This window comes from Somniosus microcephalus, chromosome 15, assembly GCF_052327205.1.
Source record: "Somniosus microcephalus isolate GS21.2 chromosome 15, FLI_Smic_1.0, whole genome shotgun sequence".
Taxonomy (NCBI): Eukaryota; Metazoa; Chordata; class Chondrichthyes; order Squaliformes; family Somniosidae; genus Somniosus; species Somniosus microcephalus.
The window spans coordinates 19076410-19100475 of NC_141001.1; the positions used below are offsets into that span (position 1 = coordinate 19076410).

The 24066-nt window shown below is 49.2% G+C and overlaps 1 protein-coding gene across 1 annotated transcript; it reads left to right on the plus strand.

The window, feature by feature from the left end:
- The first annotated feature begins 10591 nt into the window (after positions 1–10591).
- LOC147106571 (argininosuccinate lyase-like) lies at positions 10592–22826 on the plus strand. The gene is made up of 4 exons (XM_086007522.1): positions 10592–10932; positions 17324–17404; positions 19942–20048; positions 22141–22826. The coding sequence occupies exons 1-4, from the start codon at positions 10873–10875 to the stop codon at positions 22286–22288; spliced, it is 396 nt and encodes a 131-aa protein (XP_085863648.1). The 5' UTR covers positions 10592–10872; the 3' UTR covers positions 22289–22826.
- The last annotated feature ends 1240 nt before the right edge of the window (positions 22827–24066 follow it).

Sequence of the window (24066 nt, forward strand, 5' to 3'; positions counted from 1 at the left end):
TGCAACACTTCCCCCTGGCTCTCCTCCAGGCAAGACGTCTCCCCTCCATTGCCATCCCCTGGCGCGGATGAGGGTTCCCCCGATGTGCCGCCTTCCTCTTGGTCCTCGTCGTCCTCCTCTTCCGAGGGACTGGCACTCTCAGCTTCAGGGACCTCCTCCTCACCAGCTGAAAGCAGGAAGGCACAAGAGTAGCTTTAGAGTGAGGACAGGGCGTCAGCGAGGGAGGCATGAGTGGTGGCATTATGCGCATTGGTGGGACAGTGGCAAAGGATGTAGATCTGAAGCGCAAGGGGAACGAGAGAGGTGCAAACGGTCATGTCCTTACCATTGGGGCCCAGCACAGGGTCGGCATCTCCAATAGCTACGGGGCCAATCACCCGGGCACGCATGAGTCGAGCCACGTGCTCCTCCAGGTCACTGAGCTCCTGGAACTGGACACGGCCTCCCCCGGTGACAGTCCGGCTCTTCAGATTCTGCGCCAGCTTGGCCTGCAAGAGAAAGGACGGCCTCTAAGTACAGTGTGGTGCCCTGTTGTTGTGTGCACTGCCTCCCATGGTCGAATAGCTTGGCCAGTGTGGTGCCCTGTTGTTGTGTGCACTGCCTCCCATGGTCGAATAGCTTGGCCAGTGTGTAAAGTGCAGAAAGTGCTATTGATGATCATGCCAGTGCCATAGCTGCGGGAGGAGGGCTGGCCATTAGTCCTTTGAGGTCCCTTTGCCCATAATGTGAGGTGCACATGCAAGGATGAGGAGGACACTGGAAAGGGTACTCACCCTGACCAACCGAGTGAGGTCGTTGTACTTCTTGCGGCATTGGTCACCAGTCCTGGGGACATCGCTGTTGGCTGAGACCCTCTGGGCGATTTCCCTCCAGGCTCTCCTGTACTGCCTCCTGGGAGCCTTCTTGCCACTGTCCGGGCACAAGATCTCTCTTTTCTTTTCCAAACCCCTAAGCAGCACCCTCAAAGCATGCTCTGAGAAGCGCTGTGCTCGTTCACGGGCCTTCTGCATGGCTTCAGGCGCTATTTGGGTCCACCAGCAGTGTTCAGGCCTAGCTGCAGGGCTCCACTATCCAGGGCGTGGCAGCAGACAAAGTCGACCCTTCCCCCTTTAAGAGCTGGCTGGCGTCAGGGTGTCTGCTGTCAATCAAAACATGACCGCACCTGCGCTGCGCCCGGCCTCGGCGTTATCAGTCCGCATCTCCGGCTTAGCGCCTAAAGATAGGAGTGCAACGCCAGTTTCAGCGCTCGCCCAAACTCCTTGGCCAAAGCTACTGAATATCGGCGAAGTGGCCTCCACTTTCCGGCGGGCGCTAAATTTAGCGCCCGCCCGACTTTACCACCCCAAAAGTGGCTATACTGAATTTCTAGGCCTTTAGATTTGTGCTTTTTCAAAATAAAATTACATTGATTAAGATTATTGTTACTGGCACTTGTCTTGCTGCAGAGGTGGTGCAACTTTTACACAACGCTGGGACAAATACTTAGGGGAAAAATTCAATCATGCCCCCTTTGGGGTGTGAACTTTTCCGAAAAAATGAGTGCCCCGTGTTAGATCCGTGTATCTTGATGTTGTATTTCCTTCAATAATGAGACAAGAGACTGCAGGGAATAATCAACAGGTGTTTACTGGATGAGGGTTACTCTGAAACCAGCTGTACAGATCCCTACTCAGGGTTTATATACAGGTGTGGTCACTGCCGGTACTACAGTATACAGGCGCTGTAAAAAGTAGTTCTCCCCTTAAAGGTACATACACTAAAATTCCTCCCCTTTTAGATTAACAGTACCATAACATTCATTTAACAATTAAATATCAACTAATTACAATTAACACTTTTAACATGCAACATTAACTGAAAATAGTCTATTTATAAATTCAGTCTTTGGGGAGGCTTCCTGATCCTTTCTGGATAGCGCCTTTCCTGAGTGTCTTGCTCTTGGTGCGGAGGCGATTCTGGCCCCCTGTCGTCGGTTGGTTCATCAGCTTCCGATGCTACTGTTTCTGGGGTAGATGCTACCGGTATGTCAGGTTCATCACCAGGTACGCATGGGCGAGACATGGGGTTGACTCGTTCCTGTGACTCTAGGATCTGGTCAGCATGGCGTCTCACAATGTTCTCCCCAACATCCACTGTGTACATTAGTGGCCCCTGCCGTGTGCATATCGTTCCTGGTTGCCATTTCTCTGTTCGGTAGTCACGGGCCAAGACTCGTTGCCCTACATTGAAGCTCCTTGTCGGCTTCTCATTGATAGAAACATAGAAACATAGAAGATAGGAGCAGGAGTAGGCCATTCGGCGCTTCGAGTCTGCTCCGCCATTCAATGAGATCATGGCTGATCATCCAAATTCAGTACCCTGTCCCTGCCTTTTCCCCATATCCCTTGATCCCTTTAGCCTCAAGAAATATATCCAACTCTTTCTTGAATATATTTAATGAACTGGCCTCCACCGCCCTCTGTGGCAGAGAATTCCACAGGTTCACCACTCTCTGGGTGAAGAAATTCCTCCTCATTTCAGTCCTAAATGGCTTACCCCTTATCCTTAGACTATGTCCCCTGGTTCTGGACTCCCCGGCAATCAGAAAAATCCTTCCTGCATCTAGTCTGTCCAGACCCGACAGAATTTTATAGGTTTCGATGAGATCCCCTCTCAATCTTCTAAACTCCAGTGAGTATAAGCCCAATTGACACAATCTCTCCTCATACGTCATTCCTGCCATCCCAGGTATCAGCCTGGTGAATCTTCGCTGCACTCCCTCCATGGCAAGAACGTCCTTCCTCAGGTAAGGTGACCAAAACTGCACACAATACTCAAGGTGTGGTCTCACCAAGGCCCTGTACAACTGCAGCAAGACATCCTTGTTCCTGTACTCGAACCCTCTTGCTACGAAGGCCAACATACCATTTGCCTTCTTAACCGCCTGCTGCACCTGCATGCTTACCTTCAGCGACTGGTGCACAAGGACACCCAGGTCTCTTTGCACTTCCCCTTCTCCCTATCTATTGCCATTCAAATAATAATCTGCCTTCCTGTTTTTGCCACCAAAGTGGATAACCTCACATTTATCCACATTATAGTGCATTTGCCATGTTCCTGCCCAATCACCCAACCTGTCCAAATCGTACTGGAGTTTCCCGACATCCTCCTCGCAGCTTACCCTCCCACCCAGCTTTGTGTCGTCTGCAAATTTGGAGATATTACATCCAATTCCCTCGCCCAGATCATTAATATATATTGTGAACAGCTGGGGTCCTAGGACCGATCCTTGCGGTACCCCACTAGTCACTGCCTGTCACTCGGAAAATGACCCGTTTATTCCAACTCTTTGCTTTCTGTCCGCCAACCAGTTCTCTATCCAAGTCAATACCTTGCCCCCAATCCCATGTGCCTTAATTTTGCACGCTAATCTCTTATGTGGGACCTTATCGAAAGCCTTCTGAAAGTCCAAATACACCACATCCACTGGTTCTCCCTTATCTATTTTACATTGGAATTGGAATTGCTTATTCTCAACATCTCTTCGTACATTTGGTCTGAGCAAATCCATACGAGATCTCAACCTTCGGTTAAAGAACATCATGGCCGGGGTCTGGTTGGTGCCTGCATGTGTCGCATTTCTGTAGGTTAACAGGAAATTGTCCACCTTGTGCTGCAGTGGAATGTCGTCATCGCACATGGCCCTTACGGCTTTCTTTAAGGTTTGTACGAACCTCTCAGCCAATCCATTTGTGGCTGGATGATACGGGGCGGATGTGTAATGCTTTACCCCATTCCTCTTCATAAATCTTCGAAACTCCTCGGACACAAACTGTGGTCCGTTATCAGAGCAAATCTGCTCTGGCAAGCCGTTCCTGGCAACTATGGTCCGTAGGACTGCAATAGTTTTCTCCGTAGTGGTGGAGGACATTTTGATCACCTCAGGCCATTTCGAGTGCGCATCCACGGCTATTAAAAACATTGAGTCCATGAATGGAGCAGCAAAATCAATATGCACCGGTTGCCATGGAGATGAGGGCCACTCCCATGGGAGTAGAGGGGCATGTGATGGTGCATTTTGGACCTTCTGGCATCCTGAGCAGCTCTTTGTCAGGTCCTCGATTTGCTGATCGATCCCCGGCCACCACACATAAGCCCTAGCAAGGCTTTTCATTTTCACCCCTCCCAGATGGCCTTCGTGAAGCTCATTGAGCACTCTCTCCCTTAACTTGGGTGGAATTACCACTCGGGATCCACACATCAAGGTCCCCTGGCATACTGACAGCTGTTCTCTTCTGGATGAGAATGCTGGCAACAGTGAGTCGCCATGTGTTGGCCATCCCTTCACCATCACGTCATATACCCGAGACAGTGTCGGGTCATTTCGGGTCTCCTTCTCTATCTCAGCATTAGTTACAGGCAAGCGTTCAATTATAGTCGAATGAAATATTTCGACAGGGTCCCCTGCTGGTGCTTCCTCCGCAGTAGGCAGTGGCAGGCGTGATAGCCCATCAGCGTTTCCATGCTGTTTCGTGCCCTTATACTCGATTTCATATTGCTTCGCCCCTAGAAAAAGGGACCATCTTTGTAGCTGTTGCGCAGTCATCACCGGAACGCCCTTCTTTGGATTAAAGATGGAGACAAGTGGTTGGTGGTCAGTCAGCAAGGTGAACTTCTGCCCGTGCAGATAGTGGTTGAACTTTTTCACTCCCCACACTAGGTTGAGGGCCTCCCTGTCAATCTGGGCATAGTTACGCTCGGCTGAGGTTAGTGACCGTGACGCAAAGGCTATTGGCCTCTCTGAGCCGTCCGAGAATTTGTGCGACAGCACCGCGCCAATGCCAGAGGGTGATGCATCACACGCCAACCAAATTGGTAGTGCTGGGTTGAAATGAGCCAACACCTCTTTTGATGTGATCAATTCTTTGCTCTTCTGGAAAGCTCGTTTACATTCGTCATTCCACTTCCATGGTACCCCCGTTTGCAGTAGGGTGTTCAATGGGTGTAGTACGGTAGACAAATTTGGCAAGAACTTATGGTAGTAGTTCACCAGCCCGAGGAACAACCTCAGTTGTGACACATTGTCCGGTGCTGGAGCCTTGACTACTGCCTCTGTCTTTTCAGGGGACTTATGTAACCCCTCTTCATCAATAACGTGGCCACAATATGAGATCTGCTTCTGGAAAAACTCGCATTTGTAGCGATTAGCTTGGAGCCCATATTCCTTCAATCTAGTGAGCACCTGCTCCAGGTTGGCGAGGTGATCACTCTCATTTTCACCCGTGACCAGGATGTCATCCAAATAACACTGGGTCCCTGGAATCTCTTGCAGGACTTGATCCATTGCCCTTTGCCAAATAGCCGGAGCTGATGCTACCCCGAACACCAGCCGGTTGTATTGGTAGAGACCTTTATGAGTGTTGATCATGAGGTACTGTTTCGAGGCTTCTTCTACCTCCATTTGCAGGTACGCCTCGGCCAGATCAATCTTAGTGAAGCGTTTCCCTCCAGATAGCGAGGTGAAAATATCTTCAATCCGCGGAAGCGGATATTGTACCGTGTGAAGGACTGGGTTCACTGTCACCTTAAAGTCCCCACAGATGCGAACCTTCTTTGGCTCCCCAGGCGTATTACTCAATGACCTCTTCATTACAGGAACGATGGGTGTAGCCCACTCACTCCAGTCCACTTTGGACAGGACTCCTGAACGTTCCAAACCTTCCAGCTCTGCTTCGACGGCTGGGCGGATCGCATAAGGCACCAGTCTGGCCTTAAAAAACTTTGGGCTTGCATTTTCCTCTATTTTGATCATCGCTGTTATGCCTTTTAGTGTTCCGAGTTCCTCCTGGAACACTTCTTGTGCATTAGTTAGCATTTTTGACAGTTGTCCAGGTGTGATGTCGTCATCCTTTTTGGCATCTACAGTCAGTGCTTGTATGGAATGCCAATCTAGCTGTATCTTCCGGATCCATTCATGTCCTAGTAGTGGTGGTCCTCCCTCTGGCAATACATATAGGTCCATTTTTGGTGTTTCCTTGCCGTTATATATAACGTTCACCCTTATTTATCCTTTGGGGTAGACTTTTTGCCCCGTGTACATCTTCAAGACGATCTCTGTATCTCTCAAGGGTATATGTGAGAATAGCCACTTGTAGTCCCTTCGGTTTATGACTGTTAGGGCTGATCCTGTGTCCAATTCCATTTTCACTTGGACTCCGGCTATCTTGAGCGTGACCCAGATAGTTTGGTGATCCTCCGTTTTGATCACATTATGTAGTTTCAGACAACCCAGCTCCTTGCTTCCGGAGTCTGTATCCCTTTTCTGTTCATCTGAACTACTCTCTGTCACCTTATGTACCTTCTTGTACTTCTCCTGTGGAGATTTCTTGCTGCTGGTTTTCTTTTCCGACCTGCAGACTCTTGCTATGTGTCCTACTTTTCCACACTGTCTGCACACTTGGTCTTTGAACCAGCAATCCTTATGGTCGTGTGTTGTTCTGCCGCAGCGATAGCACTTCTCTGTTCCGTATGCCATTTCATTTGTGCCATATTCTTGTGGTCTCCGTTGAATCTCAGCTGTGCCCCGTGCTGCTGCTTCGTGTGATACTGCCATGCTGAAAGCCTTGTCCAGCGTAAGATCCTTTTCTGATAGAAGCCGTTTCTGGGTTCCTTCACTTTGAAGCCCACACACGAACTTGTCCCTTAAAGTATCTGCTAGTCCCGTTCCAAACTGGCAGTGTTTCGATAGCTTGCGCAGTTCCGTTAAATACTCAGCATTACTTTAATCTTTATGCTGGTTCCTTTTGTGAAACTTAAATCTTTCTGCTATCAGCAGCGGTGTGGGGTTTAAGTAGTCTCGTAGGATTGACACTATGTTTTCAAAATTCTTTTCCGCTGGTTGCTCTGGGGTTACTAGGTTTCGCAGTAAGCCATACATTTTTGCACCCATTGAATTCAACAATACCAGTGCTTTCTTGTCATCTGGCACTTCATTCGCCTTGCAGTATACTTCAATGCGTTCGACATATGTCGTCCAATCTTCGACTTCATTGTTGAACGCTGTGATACTGCCACTCTTCGGCATTTTTGGGTGTGGTTAGACTGGCTCAAAATGGCATCTCCCGCGCTCTCCCTTCTTAATGGCGTCTCCCGCGCTCTCCCTTCTTCTCTGCTGCGGCTCGGCCCTTGAACACCGGCTGCGCTCTGCGTGTTTTCCTGCGCGCCTCTCTCTCTTTGCCGCTGCTCGGCCCTTGAACACCGGCTGCGCCCTGTGCGCTCTACCCTCTCTCTTCTCCCGTCGACGCCGCTCGGTCCTGAACACCAGCTGCGCCCTGTGCGCTCTACCCTCTCTCTTCTCCCGTCGACGCTGCTCGGCCTTTCCTGTGCCGTCGGTCGGCTCTAGCCGCCGCTGTCCGGGAAGGGTCTGCGCCGTACCTGCTGCCAGCCCGTTTAGCTGGACCACCGTGACTGGAGAACCAAGCCCAGCTCTCAACAGCCTCCCCTGCGATGCTCAAATCTCCGCTGGATGGTCGACGCCCGTGCTTCTGGACTCGGCCTTCTTCTTTCACTGTTCTCCAGGAGCGAATCCCTGGGAGGTGATGCAGAGTTGCAGGTAGGTTTGAATCGCCTCGTCGCCAATGTTAGATCCGTGTATCTTGATGTTGTGTTTCCTTCAATAATGAGACAAGAGACTGCAGGGAATAATCAACAGGTGTTTACTGGATGAGGGTTACTCTAAAACTAACTGTACAGATCCCTACTCAGGGTTTATATACAGGTGTGGTCACTGCCAGTACTACAGCATACAGGCGCTGTAAAAAGTAGTTCTCCCCTTAAAGGTACATACACTGCACCCCGCGCCCGAAATTCATAGGTAGTGCCTCACGAGGGAGGCGGGGCACTAATGGTAGTGCACCCCCTCTCTCTTGGGGCGCGACCAGTGACTATCGCGGCAATATGTGCCGCAGCGCATGGCCTTCTTCCCCTTATTAAAGGGGAGGGGCCTTGCACAGCATGACCCGGGGCCCAGCTGGGCCACCAGGGATCGGGGTGCCGGCAAAAGAGCCCGGCACTCAAGAGGAGTGCTGGGCTGACGGAGCACGGCCGGCACCCCGTGGGGGGGCTGCATATTAGGCCGGGGATGGCAAAGGGGCAGGTGCTGGCAGGCAGCCAGCAACAGAAATGACCACCCGACACCTCCCCTTTAAATATCGCCGCCCCAGCCGCACCTAGGCCCCACTGACACTGTCGGACATAACGTCCGGCGGTAAGGCAGGAGGCACTATCGAAGTTTGCAGCCAGGGCGCGAGCAGGGCCCAGTTAAATGGAACGGGTCTGATAACATCATCAATGACTCGTTTCCTTTGTTCCTCTACCCCACCTAGACTCACACCCTCCAAGTAATAAGTGACCTCCCTATTCTTCCTACCAAAATGTAATACCTCACATTTATCTGTGTTGAAATTCCTTTTCCAATGATATGCCCATTTTGCAACTTTATTAATGTCCTCCTGTAATTTGTTGCAGTCCTCCTCAGTATTCACTATCCCCCCCACAATTTGGTGTCATCTGCAAATCTAGAAATTGTGTTTTTGATTCCAAAATCTAAATCGTTAATAATAAATTGTGAACATCAGTGGTCCCAGCACTGATCCTTGTGGAACACCACTACCCACCTCCTGCCACTGTGAACATCTACCCTTTACCCCTACTCTCTGCTTTCTGTCTTGAAGCCAGCTAACTATCCACTCTGCTACTTGTCCCCTGACTCTGCATTCTCTGACCTTATTCATTAGTCTATTATGGGATATTTTATCGAAGGCCTTTGGAAAATCGAGATAAATTACATCTATTGCATTACCCTTGTCTACACTCTGTTACCTCTTCAAAAAATTCAATGAGGTTTGCGACCCATGCTGACTATTCATTATTATATTTTTGGCTTCTAGATGTTCTATTTCCTCCTTTAGTAGGGATTTCATTATTTTTCCTACCACCAATGTTAAGCTGACTGGTCTATAGTTCCCTGGACATATTCTATATCCCTTCTTAAATATAAGTATTATGTTATCTATCCACCAGTCCTCTGGCACTACAACTTTTTTAATGAATTATTAAATATGTGTGGTAAATTATTAAATATGTGTGGTAATTTATTAAATACTAGCTGGAGTGCCCGGTGGTGCCGAGGCTTTTTTGAGGGCATATTGTTATTGGAAGAGAGAGAGAGAGCGACTGGGGGGAAGAGAGAGAGTGACTGGGGGGAAGAGAGAGAGCGACTGGGGGGAAGAGAGAGAGCGACTGGGGGGAAGAGAGAGAGCGACTGGGGGGAAGAGAGAGAGTGACTGGGGGGAAGAGAGAGCGACGGGGGAGGAGAGAGAGTGACTGGGGGGAAGAGAGAGAGTGACTGGGGGGAAGAGAGAGAGAGAGAGATGGGGGAGAGAGAGAGCGACTGGGGGGGAAGAGAGAAAGCGACTGGGGGGGAAGAGAGAGAGCGACTGGGGGGAAGAGAGAGAGCGACTGGGGGGAAGAGAGAGAGCGACTGGGGGAAGAGAGAGAGTGAGTGGGGGGAAGAGAGAGAGCGACTGGGGGGAAGAGAGAAAGAGAGGCTGGGGGGGAGAGAGAGAGAGACTGGGGGGAGAGAGAGCGAGAGAGACTGAGGGGAGAGAGAGAGACTGGGGGGAAGAGAGAGAGAGAGAGAGAGGGAGAGAGAGAGAGGGAGAGAGAGACAGAGACAGATGGAAGGAGCGAGTGAGGGAAGGAGGAAGAAACCGGGCAGCCCAGACTGAAGATGGCGTTGTTCGGGTCCACATTGAAGTGACGCCATGATCAAAGATGGCGCTGTTCAGGCCCACATTGAAGTGCCGCCATGATCAAAGATGGCGTCACGAGGAAATTGTTGTGCCGCCAGGATCAAATATGGTGCTGTTGTTTCCCCACATTGAAGTGCTGCCATGATCAAAGATGGCGGCAACCGATCTGGTTGGTGCTGACTGGGAGTGTGTGAGAGAGAGAGAGTGAGAGAGAGAGAGTGGGCCGCTATGGACCGCCGTGGCCGCTCACCTGGTGGCTTTGGGTCGGGCTCTGGGGCGGGGCTGTTGACGCCGCGGGGAAATTTTGTGCGCGGCGACTCCCGGCACAGACCGCCGCGGCCGCTCACCTGCTGGCTTTGGGTCGGGCTCTCGGGCCGCAGGCGGGAAGGAGAGAGAGAGCCGCTGCTCCTCTGGTCGATGTGTTGCGGGCCAACCCCTGAAGAGTGCCCGATCAGCTGAGCCCGAGCCCCGCGGTGACCGCAACTCACCTCCCGCTAGGCTCCCTCCCACCCCGCCAGCCTTTACCAAAATGGCGGTGATGGCTACGCTCAGCCCAGTCCCGCGCCGCCAGCCTTTACCAAGATGGTGGCGATCGCGGGGCGGGCCCAGCGGGAGAGGCGGTGCCTAGCTCGGGCATGGCTGGGCAACAGACGCCCAGGCTTCGAGGCCTGCAAAAAGGGTGAAAGGTAGGAAAATTATAGAGGTTAGAGAAAAGATTTACAAATTAATTAACTTTTTTTTTAAAACAATTTGTGTTTTAAAAGCAACTTTTTTTTTGCTGGAAATCTAGATTTGAAAAGAAACACGCAGAAAGTGGGAAAAAGAAATGAAGAGTTTGGAATCAAGATGGCGGCCACTCACCTCAACTCAAGCATTAGGCCCGCCCACACATGCACCGATTGGTCAACTGTCAGGTCACTGAAATGTAGGATTGGTCAATCGTCACGTCACTCGACTCTAGGATGGCCCGCCCGCACATGCAATGAACCCACCCCCATGACGCAGCGATTGGTCGACCGTCGGGTCGCTCGACTGTACGATTGGTCAACCTTCACGGTCACTTGATGCTAATGAGTGGATAATGAGCGGAATTTTGAACGTTTTTTGGATACCGTCGGCACAATTTTTGTCCGACGAAAAAGTAAATACACCTATGAGAGTCCCCCTAATGATAAGCTTTCTTTTGATATAACATATGTGTAGGTATGCTCTATAATGTTTGATTGTATAGCCGGACAGACAGAGAGACAGACAGAGAGACAGAAAGACATACCGCTTTATATATATATACTAGCTGGAGTGCCGGCGGTGCTGAGGCTTTTTCGAGGGCATGTTGTTGTTGGAAGAGAGAGAGAGAGAGCGACTGGTGGGGGGGGGGAAGAGAGAGAGCGACTGGGGAGGAAGAGAGAGAGTGACTGGGGGGAAGAGAGGAGAGCGACTGGGGGGAAAGAGAGAGAGAGCGACTGGGGGGAAGAGAAGAGAGCGACTGGGGGGAAGAGAGAGCGACTGGGGGGAAGAGGAGAGCGACTGGGGGGAAGAGAGAGAGAGCGGACTGGGGGGAAGAGAGTGAGCGACTGGGGGGGAAGAGGAGGGGGGAAGAGGGGGGGGGAGGGGGAGGGGGGAAGAGGGGGGGGAGAGGGGAGGTGGGAGGGAGGGGAGGGAGGGGAGGGGCGGAGGGGTGGGGGGGGAAGGGGGGGGGGAGTGGGGGGAAGGGGAGGGGGGGAGAGGAGGGGGGAGGGGGAGGGGGAGGAGGGGGGAGGGGGGGAGGGAAGGGGGAGGGGGAGGGGGAGGGAGGGGGAAGTCCCTGAACCCCGCCCCCCCGATCTCCCGAGGCTCCCCCCCCGATCTCCTGAGGCTCCCCCCCCGCCCCCGATCTCCCGAGCCCCCGCCCCCCCCGATCTCCCAAGCCCCGCCCCCCCGATCTCCCGAGCCCCGCTCCCCCGATCTCCCGAACCCCGCCCCCCCCGATCTCCCGAGCCCCTGCCCCCCCGATCTATCGAGCCCCGCCACCCCCCCAATCTCCCGAGCCCCCGCCCCCCCCGATCTCCCGAGGCTTGCCCCCCCCCGAGGCTCGCCCCCCACCCCCCCCCGATCTCCCGAGGCTCGCCCCCCACCCCCCCCCCGATCTCCCGAGGCTCGCCCCCCACCCCCCCCCGATCTCCCGACGCTCGGCCCCCCCCACGATCTCCCGAGGCTCGCCCCCCCCCCGATCTCCCGAGGCTCGCCCCCCCTCCGATCCCCCGAGGCTCGCCCCCCCCATCTCCCGAGGCTCGCCCCCCCCCGATCTCCCCGAGGCTCGCCCCCCGCCCCCCCGATCTCTGTAGGCCCGATCTCTGTAGCCCCGCCCCCGCCCCGAGCCGGCTTCAAGAGCAGAGAGACCCCGCCCCCCGCCCGAGCCCCGGTTGCCTTGGTAACCCTCCTCCCCTCTCCGCCTCCCGATCTCCGGGCCTGGGCCTGAGCGGCCGATTGCGTGAACAAAGACCCTCCTCACCTGTCACGGAGTTGAAGTCTCCGAAAGCGGCCACGGTGCCCCGGGCCTCTTCCCCCGCGCATTCAGGAGGCGCGGGGAAGAGAGAGAGAGACAGACTGGTGGGGGGAGAGTTAGACGCCGCCGCGCACCTGCTCCGCGGAGCTCCGTGACGCCACCGCCGCACCAGCCTTTACTAAGATGGCGGCGGTAGCGGCGCTCGGCTGAGGCCCGCCCCTCCAGCCTTCCCAAAGATGGCGGCGATCGGGGGCTGCTTGTTGACTGGGGCCGGGAGGTGCCTAGCTCGGGCGTGGGTGCAGAGGAGAGGCCGAGTCTTCGAGGCCTACCTGGAAAAACGGGGAAAGGTAGGAAAATTAATGAGATTAGATAAAAGATTTAGAAAGTGATTAACTTTTTTTAAAAACAATATGTGTTTTAAAAGCAACGTTTTTTTTAAAGACGCAGAAAGCGGGAAAAAGAAAGGAAAAATTTGGAATCAAGATGGCGGCGACTCACCTCGGTTCAGAACGATAAGGCCCCGCCCACACACGTACCGATTGGTCAACCGTCAGGTCACCAAAGCGTAGGATTGGTCAATCGTCCCATCACTCGACCGTAGGAGGGCCCGGCCGCACGCGCCAGGAACCCGGCGTACGATTGGTCGACCTCGAGGTCACTCTATCGCTAATGAGCGGATAATGAGATGCTAATGAGCGGAATATTGAACGTTTTTTGGATACCGCGGGCGCGATTTTTGTCCGGCCGAAACGTAAATACGCTTATGACCGTTTCGGAATGGTAAGCTTTCTTTCGACGTAACGCACGCGTAGGTACGCTCTATAACTTTCCAGCGCATAGGAAGACAGACGCACACGTGAGGACAGACAGACAGACAGATAGACAGACAGACAGACAGATCGATCCGTTTTATATATATAGATAGATAAGATGTGTCGTAAGGTTGATGAAAGAGTGTTCAAGGTGATTTCCAGAGGTCTGACTACAGTTACAAAGCTGATAAAAATCTAGGTTATGGATAAACAAAGGCAGATGGCAGCACCAAGATTTAGCGATGCCTCTCTCGATGTTCTAGTGCAGGTAGTGAGAGCACGCAGGTAGGTTCTCTTCCCTGGCGATAGGCGCAAAAGACCACCCAAAGACACCAAAAGGGCATAGTTAGAGATCTCAGAGGAGGTCAGCAGCAGGGATGTTGTCAGGAGGACGTGGATCCAGAGCAGGAAAAGATTCAATGAGCTCATGAGGTCAGGAAAGGGGACTGCAATGCTACACTCACCTACATCCTGATGTGCCTGTCACCACAACCCCATCACTCTGCCATCCCAAGCATACTCCTGCACATCATTCTTCACACCAAACTACCTTGCTGGTCCACCCATCCCTCTCTGTCTATGTACATACTCACATCCCCTTCTGACTAACCACCCCTGACACTCACCAATGCAATCATAGCAAGTAACACAACAGAAGGAGGCCATTTAGCAACGTCACGCCACTCTCTCATAGTTACCCTCTACAGATGTAGCCCATCCATTCCTTATACTCATTCCATCACTCTCACTCAAAGTTCTCTTCTTTCCCTCCTTGCAGGAGAAGAGGGAGAGGCAGAGAAAAGGAGATGGCCCTCTAATATTCACTCAAATGACTCCAGCAGAGGAGGAGACCCTGGAGATCTCTGGAGTTGCAGAGCTGCTGGTGGTGGGAGACGGAGAGAGGGGAACATCCCAGCAACCTGTTGACAGAATTAAATCTCATACAGCCACATGGCACACAACAGTCACTCGTGGTGATTGATGGCAGCAGCCAGTGAAATGTCATCATATGCATTATGGTTACTTCACCCATTCTTAATATAACACTTCTAAATCATCTCTTTACTCTCACACAGTTACATCAAGTGTACCCGCAACCATTGTCCGGCCAGAGGAGGAAGACGATTCCTCAGAGGAGGCCGCGGTCTCTGAGGATGCACCGTCACCTGACCCATGCGCACCCAGCACCAGCGCAGACACGCACACCTCGGTGGGTCCTGTGCGAGATAGAGTCGTGTTGTCACCTGGTGTCTCACACTTCACAAGTGAGCAAGAGCAGGTGGTGTTGACCGGGACAGCAGTGGAGACTCCTCGCCGGAGGGCGCAGGACACTCCCAGCTCTGCTGAGTTGCACGCAGACGCTGAGCCTCAGGGGCCATCAAGGAAGAGGGTGATCTTGGAGGAGCAGCAACCATTGCGCAAGGCTCTGGTGGCTTTTGCAGCCACGATGTCTGCAAATGTGCAGAGAATGGAGGAGTCCATCTCCAACATGAGCACCACCATGTCGCAGGCAATGGCGCCAATGTGCTGTTCCATGGAAAAGATTGTCTGGTGGAGCAGCAAATGTGCCAGTTAAATGAGCACATTCTTGCTGTGGACAACAGATGGCAGACGCTCACAGACCTCATCTCGAGGGGGGATATAAACGTAGACTTGGGCGTTCCGCACCCCACTACTGTGCAGCAAGGTGCTGTCCAGCCCATGAGAAGGATGATGGTGAGAGGGGATGTGGAAGTGGGGGCTCTTCTCAAAGTGCTCCCACTTCTCCCCCATTGCCTCCCCCTCAGTCAGAGCCCCACATGCTTCCTCGGATCCCAATGGCCGAATCTGCCCCTGCACAGGTACAGGAGGAGCAGTCTTTGACGGGGCCCTCACAGACTCCAAAATCCAGAGGACGTCTGCCAAAAGTGTCTAACCAGTCGCAGCAGGGAGCAGCCTGACACTACCTCTGCTGAACCCACAGGGATTACACCTCGTAAAAGAACTCGGTGAAGAAAAAAGACACAATCCTAGATGCACAAGGGTATGCACATGGGTATAAGAACAAATGTTAGTGTTAAGTTTCAGTTACTTTTAGGACAAGGATAAATGTATTTCTTTTCACCACTTTCCGGTCTTGTCCATTTTGACTGCTACCTTGGAAGTAGCTTTGTCACCTGGAGTGAATTGTGAGACATTACTTAACCTCGAGCAATGGGGGTTTGGATTACAGCAATGGCTTGGTCATTGTAGGGATGCTTTATGGTGGTATTGGCAGATGGCGGGGGGGGACTTATTAGAGAATGTGGCAGCCATATGGGTGCACTGTAGCAAGCTAAGTAAATCTGGCCATGATGAGGCCATCCCTGGCCTCCCGGGCAGCAATGTGCGCCACTGCTGGTGCCATCTCCACCTCAGGTTTTCCTCCTTCTCCTCCTCCTCATCTTCCACCTGCTCCTTCTCCTCGTCCTCTGAAGAGGCTGTGCGCTCTGCTCCTTGCTCCTCCTGCAGCTCCAATCCTCGCTGCTGCACTATGCGGTGCAGTGCGCAGCAAACAACAATGATTCTGGAGACCCTGGCTGGTGCCTACTGAAGGGATCCTCCAGATCTGTCAAGGCATCTGAAGCGCATCTTCAGCATGCCTATTGCTTGCTCTATGACACATCTGGTGGACATGTGGCTCTTGTTATAATGCTCCTAGGCCTCATTACTTGGCCTTGTCAATTGTGCCAAGTGATAACCCTTGTCTCCAAGCAGCCAGCCGGTAAGTCTGTTTGGAGGTGTAAAGAGCTGAGCGAGGGTGGACTGGCGCAGCATGAGTCATGACAGCTGCCACGGAATCTGGTGCACTCATGCATGATGATCTTTTTATGTTTGCAGACAAGCTGCACATTGAGGAAATGGAAGCCCTTGCAGTTCACAAACACTCCTGGGCGATCTGGGGGTGCCTTAATGGCCACAGGAGTGCAGTTGATGATGTCCTGCACCTGTGGGAAGCCAGCCAGAGCTGCAAAGACCGAGTGTCCACTCAGTAACACTGGTTTCATCAGTGGCTGACTTGTCAAACATGGCATCAGTCACCTGGGTGATGCATCTGTGGGTAGCTGAATGCGAGATCCTGCAAATGTCTACTGCAGATTCCTGGAAGGAGCCTGAGGCAAAGACGGTGAGAGCGGTGGTGACTTTGACAGCTTTTGGTAAGGCACCAGGTCCTCTGGGCAGCAGGTCTTGTTCCAGCAAGCTACAAATGTCTGCGACAACCTGGCGTGATAGCCTGAGCCTCCTGAAGCACTGCTGCTCAGTCATGTTGAGGAATCTCATTCTCTGCCTGTATACCCTGTGTTGGGGGTATCGCCTCCGGCACGGTGCAGCCCGGTGGTGCCCCCTCTCGCCTGTGGAGCATCAGGTCGTTGAGGAGAAGGCTGCTGTTGTGGCTGATGCTGTTGGTGCTGGGGCTCATCTTGATCTGATTCTGAGGTCCAAGGTAAGACAGCATAAGCGGCACCCCTGCTGATATAATAGATGTGGTAAAGTGCAGATCAGAGGCCCAATCCCTCAATGTTGTGATAGTGACTAGCAATGTGTTGAGAGTTGCTTCCTAGGTTTTAAATTGCTGACAGCTAAATCTCTGCACAAAATGAAGTCAGCAAGAGGCTTTCCATTCGCCAAGTAATCCAGTGTAATGTGGGAGTATTTATGTGTTTTTACCAGCTCTCAATTAATGCACTCGCACAATGGCCACTGAGCTTCCGCCTCCCCTTAACCGACGAGGTTCCCGAGGTGCGTGAAACCCGTGCTCCTGATATTTAAGCCAAAAGTTGCTGTTAAAAACCCTCTTAAGGGTCTTGCAACAAGCATTTAAGTACTTGAATGAGGTCACCTATCTCTCCCGAGCGGGTCCCTGGCGAGCCTCCAAACACGCCCGAGTTAAATGTGGAAATCAGCAGAATGACGGCAGGTTCCTGACGTGCTGTCAATTTGCCGCAAATTTAACTGCCGACCCGCCTCCAAACCCGCACGCTCGGCAATGGGAAAATCCTGGCCTATTGGTCTACTGCTTGACTGTCTCTTAGCTGATTATTTTTTAAAGCATCACTCAAAATTCTATTGAAGCTAATGTTTTGTTCTATAAGAGGGGTGGCAGTAGGGGGGGGGGGAGGATTGATTTGAACAAGGAGCATTTCCCCATGACTTTCCTGCCCCTTTGTAAGAAGACACTGTTTAGTTAACTGTGTGTGATGTTACTTTTCCTGAAGGTTCATGAAAATGCCATGAAGAAAGCTTTGAACCCAGACATGCTGGCTACAGATCTGGCCTATTACTTGGTTAGAAAGAAGGTGAGCATTTGTACTACCCAAAGAAGCTGAAACTTTTATTACCCATAAAATCACCCAGTGAATTTGGCAGCTGCCTGGGTGTAGCTATTGGAGATCTTCCAGAGAGGTAGCCATTGTGAATTAGTAACAACAGTGACAAAGGCAGATCCATCTGCCAAGTGGCTGTTTCCATTGACCAATTCCAAATCGGTCTATTTAAGATCAGCTAGTGCATTACAGCCTAGAGCTCTAAAGCGGGACTATCCCACTGTGGTATTGATAGTCACTGGGTGTCGAGTACAGTAACGCAAGTGCCTGCCTTGCAACTTCTAGTTGGACAGATTATAAAGGAAATAGCCATATTCCAAGAGATACACCATCCTATGAATGGAATTTTGACTTTATTAAACATGAAAACTGGATTTAAAAATCTAAAAGCCTCAATGACACAGACTGTAAACAGAATATAGGCTTCTGAGATAAGATGGTTTGTTGACACAAAGCTGTAAACACATACCAACTTTTGAAATGGGAATGGTTGTTGATACTAAAACAATGGCCCTATTGAAGCAGCAAGTTGCAGCTTCCAAGAAGTCTACAGTTTGGGAGAAACACAATACCATTACCCAGTTTAAAGTGTTATAAACTAACACTTCGAACAGAAACTCAGAACATTAAAGAACCATATGCCTTTGATAAATATGACATCAAATGAAAGACAAGAGACATAATTCTTAATACAACCAATTGAAGTAGCTAAGAAATGCATAGAACACCCTAGTTGAAGTGTTTTTAATTTACATGTTGTAAAAGATACCAACAGAAGATATCAATAGATGCACCAATTAATTACCTCGTGTTTGTGTTGAAAATGGAACAGTTAGGAGACACGATGTCTGCTTATGACCAGCTGAGGTGATTTAAGAATTGAATGGAGGACCTTTGTAAAAATGGCATCAAATAAATACATCTGTTATAACCGTTTTTTATGATAAGCTTTGAACACCTACATAGCAGACAGAATTCTCCAAGCTAACAGCTGAATTGACAGTAAGAATAAAAAAGAAGTCAACAGAGAAATGACTAGAGATAATTAGCCTACATCAGCATAAAACTTCAAAGGATATACCACTGCAAAAAGAGTATAAAAAATAGAACTTTCAGATAGGAAGCCAGAAGTCACTGAAAGGGGCAAGCGATTCTCTCACTCTTCAGAGGCAGGCTCTGTAAGTTTTTAACTTTTTGAGTCTCGGGGATCAAAAGGTACTTTTATTTGATTTTGGTGGATATCCTGGATTAGAAATAAGACTTAGAAATGTAACAAAGTTAAAATTTGAGAATAAGAATTGTAAGCTATTTGTATTTTGAACTGTTAATGTTGCGACTGAAATCACCAGCTGTTAACTACATGTCAGTTCTTTAATAAATCTATATATTTTTAGAATTGTCTTACAGAGTACTTCTGTATCCAACTCGCAAAGTCAATCTCTGTACACTCTTTGGTGAGGAGTTACAGAATTCTGGGGGAGTATTCTGGACCCTCATAATATCCGGAAGGTTACAGTCTAGTTAAACTTATTAAAAGTGCTATCTGGAGGACAGTAACATCTTCAAGTCGTTCCTTTCCTTTAGGGAGAGATAGTCTGGACCTTTAGACCCAATTAAGCGTCTTATAGGGTTCGGCTATCTCTAACTTTAGTTGAAGGTGAACGTCTGGGGAATATGCCTGATCCGGGGTAGCCCGAAAAGGGCTAGGACTTGTAATTATCCCTTCAAAATAAGATCTGCTGCTTTGCTCTGACAACTCTGTATTCTGCTGCTATCTCCACTCGATGAGCCTCTAACTCTCTTATTGAGGGTGACATTTAATGTAGTTCCCACAGTCTCTTGAAGTAGACTGTTGCTGTACTATGGTGACTCCAAATTGGAAATTGTACAGTATTAGAATATTAATCCCATTGATGAAATTGGGATGTACATCATGATTTTGTATTCCTTTCTGCTTTTCTGAATTCACAGATTGCTTTGTTACATGAAATTTTATGATCCTTTAGTAGTGATAATAAAAATAAATCTTTTGCCTTTTTGTTTTATGTGAAATAATCCTTAGAAATACAGATTTAGACAGGGTGTTGTTACAGCCTGTCATGCATTAAGCAATAATAAAGGATGTAAACTCTAAATGACCTGAACTATGATCTGCAGTATTTTGCTATCGTACTATGATCTTGTTGTTTTTGTAGTTCTGTGCCTTGCTTTGTTGAAGCTTTCTATCATGTCAGAAATCTAAGCATGGTTTCAATGGTGCAACCTTTTCAACTCAGTCTGGTTAACCTCTAGCACCCTGGCTTCTAAAGTAGCCTCTCTCTAAATGGGCCTGTGCTGCCTAGTTCTGTTAAAGACCACAAACTTCCCACTGTATAGTGATCACTGTATATAGAACTATATAGTTAGAAATTCCTTTACCACATGCATAAAATTGTGTGTTTGTGTCTTTTCCAGTCTGTTTATACTTTGTGATTATACCTGAATCCTTGACCAGATCTGTCTCATTGCAGATGCCATTTAGAGAAGCCCACAGAGCTTCTGGAAGAGCTGTTCATTTGGCAGAAAATAAGGGTATTGAATTAAATCAACTTCCGCTGGATGACTTGAAGACCATTAGGCATGTATTATAGATCTATTGTGTTCTTACTTATTGATGCAGATTGGTATGAGTAGATGTCAATACACAAAACAGCAATGAGTCACGATAGGTTGGTGATTCACTGTTCACACTAGTATATCTTCAGGGGCATTGCTCAGGGCCAAAGAGTAGAGGCATGGGAATAAGCAAGCGGGTAATGTGAGGAGCAAGTGCGAGTTAAGGGCTAAAGCTGCTTCGAGGAGATATGGGGGTGGGGGGTGGGGGGGGCGAACATGGGAGGCAGGGAAGGAGCAGTAGGAAGTCCTCGTTCGGGCTGAGGTAGTGCTGGTGAAGATGTACTTGAGAAGGTGGAGGGCTGAAACAGGCAGGAGGTCTGCTGTTGAGAAAGGGTAGGACTTGCCTCTTCTGTGTTTCTGGGCTGCATTGAAGCTGGGAAATCTATTGATATCTGAAGGGGAGCTGAATATTTTTGTTAGAAGGTGGCACTAATTTTTTTCCCCCTACTACTTAATTCTTTCTACTGTGGAAAAACATCCACTATTTATAGTGCTTTTATACCTATGAGTAGAACAGTTATATGTTGGTTAAGTTTCAACAAATTAAATTAACTTGAAATTTACAAATCATTTATTGGGAAAGAGATTTTGGGCTAAAAATTGGAGAATGCTGGAAACCTGCCAGTAACAGCGGTGGCCAAAGAGTGCAGACAGTACCGGCATTTTGGTTCTGGCTGCTCATTAACACCAGCGTGGCATTGATTTTCTGGTGTAATGCGCTCTTTGCAGCGCTAACCTCAGAAGGAGGCCAAAGGTCGTCTCTGTCTCTCACCTGCAGTGTAGTGGGGCGGGGAAGAAAGGAGCGATCCAAACAGCTGCCATACTTGCTCCAAATAGTTTATGAAATGAATACATCAGTTTTCCCTGTAACACTAATCTTTCCCCAATGGTTGCTCTTGAAAGTGTTTAAATGTGTAGTCATTGTGGCAGCTTTTATTGGGTCTTGCATACTCGACACAAAATAATTATTTGATAAATAATTGGTTATGGAATTTTGAATAAATTATTTATAATCCCTTAAGTTGTTAAGCAGTTGAGTCCAGATTTGTTAGGGGGTGATGTTCTGGTGTCGCTATCAAAGAGATCATATCAGAGATCATCTTCAATCGTTGCAGTGGAGTTCACCAATTGAGTTACTGACTCTCAAACACTGCAGGCTTCCTGGAAAGTTACCAGAAAATGCAACCCCTCTCCCCCCTCCCCACCCCCACCTCCCCCAGCACTGATGGGCAAAAAATGAAAGTTTAAAAGAAGAACATTGGCAAAGGAAGCGTTTGAAGTTCCAGCATCCATCTGAGGTGTTTTCCACCTGTCAGCGTCCATCCTCGTCAGTCCTGCCAGATTCCTCATGGTCGTTAACGCTGCTGAAACACCTTTTAGTGGCAGCAGGCACTGACGTGATTTAGAGTGGATGGCAATAGCAGCAGCGAACGCCAAAATGGATGAGCTAGTGTCAACTTAACGTTGCATGCCAATTGACGTCACGCTCCAACACATTAAAATACTTTCACCGATTGCAGGCAACAGCAGTGCTACTGACCTGCTGAAAATGGTGGCCACCGCAGGACCCGCCACCAGTGGTGGAAGAGTGCCGGCTGCTGTTTTCTTGCCATTTCATGGCAGTAACGGGTGGCGCAAACCATCTGAATTTCTTGGCCTTTGTTTCAAATTTCCACAGGAAGGAAACAATTTTAAACTCAGGTACAAAAGCATTGCTGTCACAATATTTGAAACTCCTGATGTACCCATGAAACAGTTTTACTCTGAGTTTGAACTCTTTTTGCTTATCTAGTGTGCCTACTGTAGGTGTCATTTTTGATTTGAAATTGGAGGGGGTTAATTTAAAAACAAGTTAGACCGAATGTGATCAATTATAGTACTTCCAATAAATGGTCAGGATGAGCATGTGTAGGGGCTTTACTGCTTACGTGTTTGTTTTTGCACTAGGATATATCCTATGTTGAAACAATCACTGTTGCAGTAAATCTCCTGTGATACAAAAATCTAAAGGTTGAGTAACATCTAATAAAATGTCTTCTCTGTTTTACAAAAAGCCCTCTATTTGAGAGTGATGTGTCAAAGGTGTGGAATTACACCAACAGTGTGGAGCAGTATACAGCAGCCGGAGGCACTGCACACAGCAGCGTGACTTCACAAATCGAGCAACTGAGAGCGTGGCTAAAAAGACGACAGAGCACTTAAGATTGTCCACTCTTTTAAACAGAGTGGACAGTAGATGGATCGAACACCCAAGTGATTTGCATTGACAGTACTCAAGATTTTTTGACTAGTTAACCATAGGAAGAGTTTTCGATCAGGGGGGTAAAATCTACTAAATGGCAAAGGTTTTTAGATTAAGATAAAATCTGGCTGGCAAGTTGCGATAGTGACAGTGTTAAATTGAGCAATGATAATTGGCAGTAAATTGAGCTTCAATCTATACTTAAATTGTAAAAGGTTGCCATTTGTAAAGTCTATCTTGTGGTTCTGTATTCTGCTGCAATTTACAACTGGTTTGTAAGAGAAAATGTAAACAAAATAAATCTTGATGGGATACAGTCTGATACTAATTTCAACCACTGCACATACATCCACTTTTATTTTAATTTCTTTAGGAGTGAAAAAGAAAATCTCAAACTGGGGCATTTAGTAGCCCATTTATAGTAGAGAACAGCTTCCTGGTTTCGAATGCTGGTTTACACATGAGCTGCTGTTGAAACCACTCTGCTCAGGTTGAAGGATGATTTTTACAACAGCCAGTATAAAAGTCAGAGAGATACTGGCAAGTTGAAACATTCCTGAGCACCTCCATGCAGGCTGTTCTGTTCTACGCTACTGAAGTCATGTCCTCTGGGAATCCATTTGTGTTTACTTGACACCGGAATCAGAAAATTTTACTTTTCCTGTTGCCGTCTACCTCGACGCATCACTAATGAGCTGAACATCCTTTCCTCACACATGTGCTGAAGGCATATCTTTTTTCTATTAAAATGCTAGAATCCAAGGTTATAGTAGCTCAGTGGTTATGTTACTGGACTAGTAATGCTAGAGGCATTTACTAATGATCCAGAGACATGAGTTCAAAATCCCACCACAGCCGCTGTAATTAAATAAATCTGGAACAAAAAATAAGCTAGTATCAGTAATGGTTACCTTGAAACTGCCAGATTGTCATAAAAACCCACCTGATTCACTAACGTGGAACAAAACCTGCCATCCTTACCGGGGGCCTATGTGTGACTCCAGCCCTACAGCAATGTGGTTGACTCTTAACTAACCTCTGAAATGGTCGATCAAGCCACTCAGTTCTACCAAACCACGAAAAAGAAATATACTAAGAATAAAACCGGACGGACCACCTGGCATCGACCGGACACGACAAAGGCACAGTCAACCCTGCAAAGCCCTCCTCATTTACATCTGGTGACTTGTGCCAAAATTGGGCGAGCTGCCCCACAGACTAGTCAAGCAACAGCCTGACATAGTCATACTCGCAGAATCATTCCTTTCAGCCAATGTCCCAGACTCCTCCATCACCATCCCTGGGTAGTCCTGTCTCACCGGCAGGACAGACCCACCAGAGGTGGTGGCACAGTGGTATACAGTAGGGAGAGAGTGGCCCTGGGAGTTCTCAACATTGACTCCGGACCCTATGAAGTCTCATGGCTTCAGGTCAAGCATTGTTAAGAAAATCTCCTGCTGATTACCACCTACCGCCCTCCCTCAGCTGATGAATCAGTACTCCTCCATGTTGAACACAACTTGGAAGAAGTACTGAGGGTAGCAAGGGCACAGGCTGTACTTTGGTGGGGGATTTCACTGTCCATCACCAAGAGTGGCTCGGTAGCACCACTACTGACTGAGCTGGCCAAGCCCTGAAGGACATAACTGCCAGTCTGGGCCAGCGACAGGTGGTGAGAGAACTAACATGAGGGAAAAACCTACTTGACCTCGTCCTCACCAATCTACCTATCGCAGAT